We start from the raw sequence: 12,164 nt of genomic DNA on the forward strand, positions 1-12,164 counted from the left end.
ACAAGTAAAAATGTAATTTGGGTGATTCTAAAAGAAGGGAATAAGTATTGATTTGTCTAGCATTTCAGATACTCTGCAGTTTTTTTAAGTTAATTGCCTAACAATCATATATGTACTATTGTGTTCATTTTACAAATTAAGAAGCAAAGTTGTAAAGATATTCAGAACTTTCAGCCTTTCAGCTAGTGAGCAGGGGAGTCTATATACAAAAACTGAATTACTTTTTGATTTCAAAGTCCAACAAATATGCTCAAAATTCCTTTGATTAAAATTCACTTTAAAATGTTCCCTTACCACATAAGTTGGTCACAGAACCTAAAATTGAAGTAACATTTTCTAACTATAAAATAATACAAATTAGCTTTATAGGAAAGAAGGGGGGAAAACAGCATTTGCACATATTAGAAATTACCATACAAGTTACATAAAGCCAGACAGAAAAAAATAGAAAAATATAGATGAATAATAAGGCTTTTTAATGCCTGAAAATAAAATGATATTTAAGAAAAATTGCTTTAACAAAGACCTGAAAAAGTAAAAGGAAATATACGGATAACATTGTTTAAATAATAACTGGAATAAGAAATGATGACTAAAGGACAAATAATTCCTCATGTGGTTTCTACTTTGTCTTACTAATTCCATTCAGTTAACTCAAACTTTTACTATGAATTTCTTGCACTGAGCATAAATTAAGATGAACAGAAAAGTTAGAATTTGAGAATCCTTATAAAAAGGAAAAGATTCAAGCCCTTGGCCTTTATAACATTTCATGTTAAGGAATGAAACTATTTTCTTGAAATTTCCCTATTTTAATAAAGGTAATGAATTTGTCACATAAAATTATAAATGTCAAAGTTATGATTTGACCATTTGGCTAAGTGTACAGAGAAGAAATTGGTGCCTCTTTTACACACCTTAAAGATGTTTTTCCTTGCCATAAACAAAACACTGATGCTCAATATTTATCAGTTGATATAACTTTTAAAATTTTTAGTTCTATCTCCTCTCCACTGAGCTACAAGACATATTTTTCATATGAATGAGAAATTACTTGAGGTCTCTATCTTTACCTCTTTCTATACCAGACCTTCTAAATGGGGGTAGGTGGGCAAAAAGTATAGGGCAGGTTGGGAGATGCATTTTACAAGAAAAAAACCTAGGGAGTTTCCCAAACAACATGTATCTCAGAGGTTGAGGTTGATGCCAAGAAAAACAAGCATATTGAAAATAACATGTTCTAATCACTGTGAAGCAACAGTATGTGTAGTACAGACAGACGGATCCGGCTCTTCCATTGGCCATGTGAGTCACCTTTAGCCATTCAAGTCACTTAACTTTGTGACAAGTTTCTTCATTTGTAAATGGAAATAATGATAACAGAACCTCATGGGATTGTTGTAAGTATTAAGAGACAATATATATGTGTTGACACATAGTAAACACTAGGTTTATCATTGCTCTCATTTTGAAACAAAGCAAATTACTTTGTTTTAGAGTATGAGCAGCAAATTGAAAGTTTTCTTATGCCGATGGTCAAGACAAAGAGGATGCTGTTTGTTCCATGAGCTACGACAATGTTCTTAGAGGGAGGAGGAGACCAAGAGAAAAGAATTGTTTTCTAGAAAACATTAAGCCTCACGTTTATGTCTTTTCAATTGAAGAAATTGATTACAGGCTTCTCTATGTTCCATAATGGCTAATGAATACTTGATTATAACACTGTCATGCTACACTCTGTCTTTGTATCTGCGTGATTCTTTTGTTAAACTTGGTACATCTTGAAAGTAGTAGTTATGTCAAAATATTTGAATCTCGTGTTTAATAATGGCTTACATGCAGAGGTACTCAATAAATGTTGAACGTTTATGGTTTCCTTTGCTGTGCAAAAGGTTTTAAATTTAATTGGTTTCATTTGTTTTTATTTTCATTATTCTAGGAGGTAGGTCAAAAAAGATCTTGCTGGGGTTTATGTCAGAGTGTTTTTCCTATGTTTTCCTCTAAGAGTTTTATAGTGTCTGGTCTTACATTTAGGTCTTTAATCCATTGGAGGTTACTTTTGTTTATGGTGTTAGGTAGTGTTCTAATTTCATTCTTTTACATGTAGCTGTCCAGTTTTCCCAGCACCATTTATTGAAGTGGCTGGGAATAAGTGAAACAAATTATTGTTACAAATGAAACAACGGGGCTTCCCTGGTGGCGCAGTGGTTGAGAGTCTGCCTGCTGATGAAGGGGACACGGGTTCATGCCCCAGTCCAGGAAGATCCCACATGCCACGGGGCAGGTGGGCCCATGAGCCATGGCTGCTGAGCCTGTGCATCTGGAGCCTGTGATCCACAACGGGAGAGGCCACAACAGTGAGAGGTCCGTGCACAACAAAAAAAAAAAAAAAAAGAAAAGAAAAGAAAAAAAAAGAAACAAAGGACAAAGGATTAATCTCCAAAATATACAAACAACTCATGGAGCTCAATATTAAGAAAACAAACAATTCAATTAAAAAATGGGCAGAAGGCCTAAATAGGTATTTCACCAAAGAAGACATATACATGGCCAAGAGGCACATGAAAAGATGCTCAACATCACTAATCATTAGAGAAATGCAAATAAAAACTACAATGAGGTATCATGACACACTGATCAGAATGGCTATTACCATAAAATCTAGAAACAATAAATGCTGGAAAAGGTGTTGTGAAAAAGGAACCCTCCTGCACTGTTGGTGGGAATGTAAATTGATACAACCACTATGGAGAACAGTAAGGAGGTTCCTTAAAAAACTAAAAATAGAACTACCATATGACCCAGCAATCCCACTACTGGGCATATAGCCTGAGGAAACCATAATTCAAAAAGAGACATGTACCCCAATGTTCACTGAAGCACTATTTACATTAGCCAGGACATGGAACCAACCAAAATGTCCATCGACCGATGAATGGATAAAGAAGATGTGGCACACATATACAATGGAATATTACTCAGCCATAAAAAAAACGAAATTGAGTTATTTGTAGTGAGTTGGATGGACCTAGAGTCTGTCATACAGAGTGAAGTAAGTCAGAAAAAGAAAAACAAATACCATATGCTAACACACATATATGGAATCTAAAAAAAAAAAAAAGAAAAGAAAAGAAAGGTGGTAATGATGAACCTAGTGGCAGGGCAGGAATAAAGACGTAGACATAGAGTGTTGACTTGAGGCCACGGTGGGGGAGTGCAAAGCTAGGGCGAAGTGAGAGAAGCATCGACACATATACACTACCGAATATAAAATAGTTACCTAGTGGGAAGCAGCCGCATAGCACAGGGAGACCAGCTTGGTGCTTTGCGATGACCTAGAGAGGTTTGATAGGGAGGGTGGGAGGGAGGCTCAAGAGGGAAGGGATATGTGGATATATGTATGCATATGGCTGATTCACTTTGTTGTACAACAGAAACTAACACGGTATTGTGAAGCAATTATATTCCAATAAAGATCTATTAAAAAAAATAAAAGAAAGGCCTGGAATATGTCAGGCACTTAATAAATGCTGACTCTATCAAAAAGTAAATAAATAAATAAATGTTGAATGAATGATGAATTAATTTTCAAAAATAAACAAATGAATGAATACATGGATTGACAGTTTTCAGAGAAAGAATGGTATTCATATAGAGTGGGCTTAATATTTAAAATGAAATGGAAACTCGTTTCAGAAGCTTCTCTCAAAAGTTAAATCTGCATCTTAGAAATGATTCAGAAGCCCTCCCATTATGATTGATTTAGTCCAAAGGATTGCACACTGTTCTGTTTCTACTTCAACTTGACAGAAGATATTTAATGTCTCTTAAATGAATAAAAAAGAGTTGTACTTGTATTGTCTCTTGACTAATAAGTCATATAATTTTATTGAGAAAAAAAGTAGAGAGCCTATCTTGGGAAGAATTTTCATTTATATACAAACATGTACAGATTTATTACTTTGAATTTGTTGTAGATTTTCAAAAATTAAGGTTTTTTTTAACTGACTTAAGATGAAGAAAAGTTTCTCCTTTTGAAATCTTGAAGATATTTCAGAGTGCATGTTGTATTGCCCATGCTTACCTTCCAAAATTAACTATATATGGCAAGCCTGGCATATCTTTTGTTGGTATAACTTGCTTTTGATTTAAGAATCACACTGATTTGAGCTACATAATTTATTTGGTAATTTTAGTACTTACAATGTATTTCCATGACTTTGTTTCTCAGAAATAATATGAGAGGTGGTATATAATTATTTCTTACCCTATTTGAGTCGATTCTTGCTCTGGAAGTATAGACAGGAGGTGGGATGTTGAAAGCCTGAGGGACCAGATATTCCTCAGCATCCATCATGTCTTCTAAATCCTCTTCATCCAAGAGATTCTGAAAGAACTTGCTGTCGTTTGGACTGGGAAGCTTCATACGATCATCACCCTAAAAAATTGCCCATCAGATATACACACAGAAATGTTTCTTTCCTTCATTTTAAATATGTGAACTTTGTAGCAAATTTATGTAATATCAAAATGGTTGCAAATTCATGCACTCATTAAACAAAATAATTATTTATCACAATTACCAGCCATATAGAAGCCTATAACATACTTAGATATGACACAGTAAGATAAAAACATTTAATACAAGAAGAATGTGATAAATACCATTAGAGATGAATAAAGCAGAATGCTATGGTTATTTTGAGAGAGACATAAACCATTTCAGATCTGAGAATAATGGTGGGTTTCATTGTCAAGATGGCATTTGAGCTGTGACTTTAAGAGCATATAATAAAGAAAGAGCAATTGATTATCAATCTTTATTATACTTGGTTGGTTTGATAGTGTAGACCTATCAGGATACATTGAATCCATGGTTTGCTCTATAGCATAATATTGTTAAAGTGTTAACATTCAAAATTGCAGCACTGGTGGCAAATAACATAAAGGGAGTGGGAGAAACACCAAAACAATAGTTATACTCTTACCTCATCTATTTCTTAAGTAGAATTTTAAAATTTGTTTTGTGATATTTTTGTAAACTTTTTAAAATTAAAGTTAATTAGGGAAAAAGTTAGCTAGAAATCATTATCTGCTAAAATCTGACTCTTTTCCTCATGTCAGACTATTGATATGAAGATAAACACTACCTTGTTTTATTGAGGAATCTTAACTCAGTGTTATCCAAGGTCCACTTGTTTATGGTTTAGGTAAAATAATCATAAAGAAATATATTACAACTTTTTTTTTTTTTTTTTTTTTTTTTTTGCGGTACGCGGGCCTCTCACTGTTGTGGCCTCTCCCATTGTGGAGCATAGGCTCCGGACGCGCAGGCTCAGCAGCCATGGCTCACGGGCCCAGCCGCTCCGCGGCATGTGGGATCTTCCCAGACCGGGGCACGAACCCGTGTCCCCTGCATCAGCAGGCGGACTCTCAACCACTGCGCCACCAGGGAAGCCCTATTACAACTTTTAAATGATCAAATCCATTTTTTCTAGTGTTACATATAAAATGTTCTTTTGGTCTATTATTTTCTTTTTGTACATTAATTCAACTGAATCTGAGTTATTACTTGAACACTGCATACCTCCCAAAAGAAAGAAAAAACATATTTTAGGGGCTTCCCAGGTGGCGCAGTGGTTGAGAGTCCGCCTGCCGATGCAGGGGACACGGGTTCGTGCCCCGGTCTGGGAAAATCCCACATGCCGCGGAACGGCTGGGCCCGTGAGCCATGGCCGCTGAGCTTGCGCATCCGGAGCCTGTGCTCCGCAGCGGGAGAGGCCACAACAGTGAGAGGCCCGCGTAGCGCAAAAAAAAAAAAAAAAAATTTTTTTAAATATTTTTCTAGGAAATTAAATGTCAATATATTGAAACTTTTAGTTCACTGCCTTCAAACATGGACACGATTAAAACAAAAATCCATCTTCATTTTATTCCAAGAAGAGACAATTATAACAATGAACATGACTAGCAGAGTACCACAAGGCTTGTCTGAGGATAAAGGCCTTTTTATGTACATGAATAATCATAATTATCTGGCAGTTCAACAGTAGAGGCACTTGAGTACTAAGGGAAGATGCTTAGAAGTGATTCTGACATCAAGTAAAAGTCATTTCACATGATATTTTGCTTAGCTAATGAATTAATTTGTGAATGGTGATATCCATAGTTCCAAAGTCCAGATATTACTACTGTTTTGTAGTGGGTTTGTCATTGGGATATTCTCAAAAATCTAAGTCAAATGTACAAACCTGAATAACTAGGTATCTTTGAGGGTCTCGAGCCATCCTCGAAAATTCAGCAGCCAGTTCCTTAAATTTAGGTCTACTGTCAGCATCAATCATCCAACCTAGAAATTCACATGCAATAAAAGAGTCACTATATCCATAAGTTTATGAAAATAAAGACTGTTTGAAAAATATCATTTAAATAAAAATGATCTGAAAAACAAAGAAAGCTAATGAAAGAAACAATCCAATAGGTGAGATTCTATCTCAATCAGTTTGCTGACATTCATAAGTAAATGTAACATATTATAGAATAACACAAGCTTTTTATTTTGTTGATATAACTTAAAATTAATTTTTCATCATAGAAAACATAACCTAGGCTAACCATGGGAATTTACAGAATCTCAGATCTTTTTTCCATAGGTGTGAAGAGAACTTAAAAATAAAAAAATATATATTTTTCTTTGATGAGTATAGAAAAAGTGATTGGAATATAATTTATCATTTTATATCAGGAGTGACATGGAATAAAAACTTTGGTTACAATGCTGTATACTGGCAAAAAGGGAAAAAAAGGAATTGAAAGCAACTTTCTTATGCTACTTTTTTCCTGGTGGAAAAAAAATAATGTAAAGTGATTGGTAATGTTTGTTCAGAAACAGTCATTAGCTTATCTTAGTACTAACCTTTCCAGCATAAAATACTATCAGCAATTTATCAAGTTATGTATTAATAGCCTTAATTCCCCAGGCTCTGTTTAACTGATGAAATGACAAGAATAAAGACACCAAGCTTTCTTTGATTTTACTGCCAAATGACCCTTTTCTTAGATATTAAATCTCCTAAAAGCAAGGTAAAAATCGCTATTAGGTAAGATGTTTTCCTGATTTTTTATTATTCATCAGAGTATCTAAATGAAGTATATAAATCATCTCATGCTAGTTATGGGATCAAATTATGTAATATATGTATGTTTTTAAACTTTCTTCCATAGCTGACTACCAAACAATGTTTGACCCAATAAAGCTATAAAACTTGTTTCCTCTTTTCTGCGAGTTCAATTTTTATTCTTGTTATGGGAAGTGTTTGGGTGTCATTTTATGTATCATTAAAATAATTTGATTTTTTTCTCTCCTAACAAAGCTCAAATGCTCTATATTTTATATGTAACCACTAAAAAAAAAAATGCTGTTGACACCAACATGTTAATGAGAAAGTAAATGTTTCTGGAACTCTATTGGAACCAGAAAAGGTTAAATTCTCAGTGAGGTATCATTTTATTTCTAACTAAATATTGAGTAAACAGAACTACACTTAGAGAAAAGGGCATGCTGACCTGAAGTGAAAAGCACATTTTTTATTTCTTCCCTCACTGTCAGAATGTATCACACATGTCATGAGTATAAATCTGAGTAGACCTGTCCAAAGTCTCTTATTAATAAGATGCTTATTCACCTTCACCAGTTTGTTTCTTTGCTAACCCTGTGTAAATCAAAAGGGGAAAACCTCTCATTACACAAGAAAGATTGCTGAATGCTAATCTTATTTAAATTAAGTCAGAAACTCCAGAGACTTCCCTAATTCTATTTAAATTAAGAGTCTAGGCTTCCAAAATACATTTATAACACATATGTGTCTGGGGCATAGAAGGGAGAAAGAAAAGTAAGAGAGTTAGATGTAAACAAATGATCAAACTGAAAGAAAGTAAACATTCATAATCTTTGTAGTTCAATGTAGATTCATGTCTTTCCACTTCCCATTTTGCCTTGCTAATTTTCTGTTGACTGAAACTGGTAAATCTATTTCCATTTAATTCATTTTTTTAAACTATTAGTTTCAAGCTTTTTTCTTTATGTGTAGATCATTTATTTAGTCTGCTTTTTTCCTTTAAAGAATATTAACATTATTGTGATTAATGACATCTCTTTATGAGAAACAGTTTCATTGTCATGGAAATGATAAGAATCAAAGTGAAATAAATAAGAAATGTAAGAATCATACAATGTTGACTTCATAGCATGAATGCATGATATTGCTTCATATTAACAAGAATCACAACAAACATGGGTTTACATGCTCCTTTTCACAATTATCTGTAAACTTTTATATTTTTCAATATACAGAAAAATTGTGCAGGTTGATTAATTACTAAGAATGATGATGAGGATGATAACATAATTTTGCAATCTTACATTTGACCATGACCATATAAACATCAATAGTGCAGATGGGAGGCTGGGGCAAACGTTCCCCTTTCTCTAACAAATCGGGGATTTCTCTGGTTGGAATTCCATCATAGGGTTTTCCTCCAAAGGTCATCAGTTCCCATATAGTGACTCCTAAAAGGGAGATCAAATTCTTACATAAGCAAGTTAACAATATACTTTGAAGAAACCAGCAGTATGCCTGTGGCAAAAGAATGCTTCTTAGAGGGAAATTAGAAATAGTCTAAAGAAAGACTCTTCAGATTCCTATGTCCATACGAGAAGCCCAATGACAAAATCTTTGTGGGAAATTTAATTATCTTATCATTGTCTTGAAATTTTTAATGGGTAGTGGAGACAATTTCAGAGTGGGCAGAATCTGTTCCCCATTTCTACTTATAAGTACTGCTAATGATTGTTGACCCAATTTGTTTCACCACATTAGAGCCTATAAAACAATTTATTTACTATACACATGTGTACTCAGTACCAAATAAATATGATTAGGTAAAATCTGATATTGAGTAATTTTGAAATTAGCATCTTTACTATTAAAAGCCCTAAAGGCCAAACTGGGGTTCCAGAACGATTACTTATGTTATAGTAAATAATTGTGCTTTTCTTTTTAACTAACACAAAGAGAATGAGTGGAATAAAACAGATTAATTTCTTTAGCACATATGAGAGACTGACTGAAGAATGATCCATATATAAGATAAAATACGTGTAAAGTGAGCTTTCCAAAATTGAAGTGAATCAATAATAGTCTATTCCTTAGACAATAAGAACGGTTTCTTGAATCACTAGAACACTGATTTCCTCAGTAAAAGCAAATACTCTAAATACTAGCATGCAAATAGTCACCTTTGACAAGAATAATGACTCTGATTTGAGCAATAACATACACAATACAGATCTCTTCTTTATAATCTAATAATTATATAATTTAAAAGGTATAGTTTTCTTAAGGATACAGGTTGTTAGTTCAGAAATAGCTATGTGGGCACAATAGTATTAGCAAGTGAGTTTTGATTGATGCATATACAAGTATCTTTTAATATAAAATCTAATTATGGCTATGTTTTCTTTTCTACTGCCATCTGTAATTAATTATTTATTCAAACTGAAGTAATTTTTAGCTCATAAGAGTTATCATTGACTGATAATAAAAATGCAAAGCTTAAAGTATAAAAGTACACGTAAACTTCAAATTATCCTTCATAATAGTATCGCTAACGATTATCTGGCTTTTTAAGTTAATATTTACATCTTATGATTCTTAGGTTTAATATAAACATGTAACTAGTGACACAATTTCACTGTTTGATTTTTATAAAACCCTACTTGATGTTGCATACTAAAGAATGATTCATAGAACTGATGATTAAAACTCAGTGTCCATGAGGCAGGCTGGAACAAGTTAAGAAGTAGATTACTGTCTATTTATATTCAGTCAGTCATATTTATAGAATATGTATTTAATGAGAATATTTTATTAACTTATGTTTGCAATTATAAAAGAATAGATGCTCTCACATCTCTATCAGAACTTCTAATATAAGCCAGATACAAAGCAACTACAAATTAATAGAAAATACAATAAACAGAAACACATATATACAAAAACTGAAGCAGAAAAATCAAACCCCCCACTTCTGCCAATAATATTCCAATTATATCTTTGCAGAGGTGATGATAAGTAGAGCCAAACAGAGATGGCTTCATATAGAAGAACAATCTCTAGAAAGCTAAATTAGAAACATCTTCAAAATTTACAATTCTATCATTTGAAGATATAAACCATATTCAATGCATATTTATTTTTATAAAAATAAAGATGCACCCAGTGGCAATGTTCCACAAAGATTCTCTGTAAACAAGATTATGTATATTTCTCTGCATTTTATGCCTTTGCAACCAACTATGATATATCATAAAAATCTTAAAATGCCTTATGGATATGGGTTGATGAACTGGGCTATGTTTCAAAACAGAGTTCACTCTATCATTCTATCTATCATCTATCTATCTATCTATCTATCTATCATCTATCTATCTATTTTTACTGAACTGCTTCTCAGATGTTGCAATTCAACATGAACATTATAGCCTTAAAACAGGATTTTCTCTAAAAGGTAAATTTTACTATTAAAAATGTGATTGCCCTTCCAATGTTTACTTTAATGTATATATATAGTTACTTATTCTAGAGGTCATGTTTCAGATTGCTATGTTTAGTTCAGGGAAATATAAGTAGGAAAAAAAAGGGAAAGAAAAGAAAAAGAAAAAAATATATGATATTATTTAAATTTATCTTATAAAATATGTAAATCTATCTATATCATATAATATATATGCTAATCTATACCATATAATGTATAAATGCTTATGTACATGCTAATGTATATCATATTCTATAAACATCTATCTCATATTTATAATGTATATGATATATATAATAAAAGTAATAATATATATGATATATTTGTTTTTTATTTAGCCCTGACAGTTGAACTAAGCTTTGTCAAGTATTCCTCTATACTTGCCTAAATCTCAAACACACAACACTCTACTGCTAAACTGAGTAGAATACATGAGGCCTTTGTGGAAATTTTAACACCTCCTATGGTTTACATGTGTGGAAGAAAAAACTATCTTATAGAAATGTCTTATTATTTTAAAGATAATTTATACTGTTCTAGATAAGAAGTATAAGTTCTTTAGTGACTTAATGACTTAATTTTCTTTCTAAAAAAATAAATAAACTAAGCTTAAATTTGAGCAAAATAAATCATGTCATGCTTTCAAGTCTCACCACTACCATATTATTTAAAGAAGCATAATGCTTTTTATTTTTAAGAAGTGCTAGTTTTATATGGTATATTTAAACTTAGAAAAGGTGTTGATTTATTCTTACTAATACTTAGATAGACATAAGTTGTAAATAGCCAGACAGAGGCTAAGAAGCTCATCTCAAAAACTGAGTTAAATGCAATTAAATAAATGTTCTAAATTTTCAAATCTCTATTTTCAGTTCATATTATAATCCTCTAATATATCTGTTTACTCCAAAAGTAGTTTGTAAATTAAAATTAAAGCTGTAGTTAGAATTCATCTCTCTTACCTCTCCCCTCACATTTACTATTCTCATCCTACTGATTTTAATAACTGTTCTTTGTTCTAACAATAATCTCTATATTTTTTTACTATAGAACATAGATTCCCATAAGAAATTTTGTTTTTAAAACATTTATTGCATTTAGAGTTATGTTTTAAAAGAGTTGTTGAAAATGAAGGCCATGAGATTCTATGAAAATGTCCCTAATCTAAAACTGCTAGGTTTTTTTGTTTTGTTTTGTTTTGTTTCTTGTCAAACTGATCATAAAATTTGTTACCAAAATAAAAGATTATGGTAGACAACTCAACCAAGACGTTGATGTATTACATTTTAGAGACCCAAGAAACCTAATATGTTTATTTTTGTTTTAAAAGCCTTATGTCACAAGGAAGAATTATTTACCATAGCTCCAAACGTCACTCTGATGGGTGAATTTTCTATAGTGTATACACTCCAAAGCCATCCATTTAATTGGCATCTATAAAGAAGTAAGAAATGAAAGGTTTATAGTCATATAAAAAGTCATTTCTACATTTCCTCAATATGTGTCTCAATTGTATTTTTTTGATTGTATGCCTAGAAAATAGAAATGTGTTATTTTTAATACAGGGA

General features: G+C 32.2%; 1 protein-coding gene across 2 annotated transcripts in view; it reads right to left on the reverse strand.

Moving 5' to 3' along the window:
- Positions 1-12,164, reverse strand: part of ERBB4 (erb-b2 receptor tyrosine kinase 4) — a gene marked incomplete at both ends in the record, with an annotated part of 1,145,028 nt that overhangs the window by 29,599 nt on the left and 1,103,265 nt on the right. For both annotated transcript variants that reach the window (XM_081242707.1, XM_081242706.1), the window contains 4 exons: positions 4,268-4,438; positions 6,252-6,349; positions 8,423-8,569; positions 11,955-12,030. In XM_081242707.1, the coding sequence (XP_081098833.1) occupies positions 4,268-4,438; positions 6,252-6,349; positions 8,423-8,569; positions 11,955-12,030 (492 nt within the window). The remainder of the gene's footprint in view (positions 1-4,267; positions 4,439-6,251; positions 6,350-8,422; positions 8,570-11,954; positions 12,031-12,164) is intronic.

This window comes from Mesoplodon bidens (assembly GCF_964165515.1).
Source record: "Mesoplodon bidens genome assembly, chromosome: 8".
In the NCBI taxonomy this organism is placed as follows: Eukaryota; Metazoa; Chordata; class Mammalia; order Artiodactyla; family Ziphiidae; genus Mesoplodon; species Mesoplodon bidens.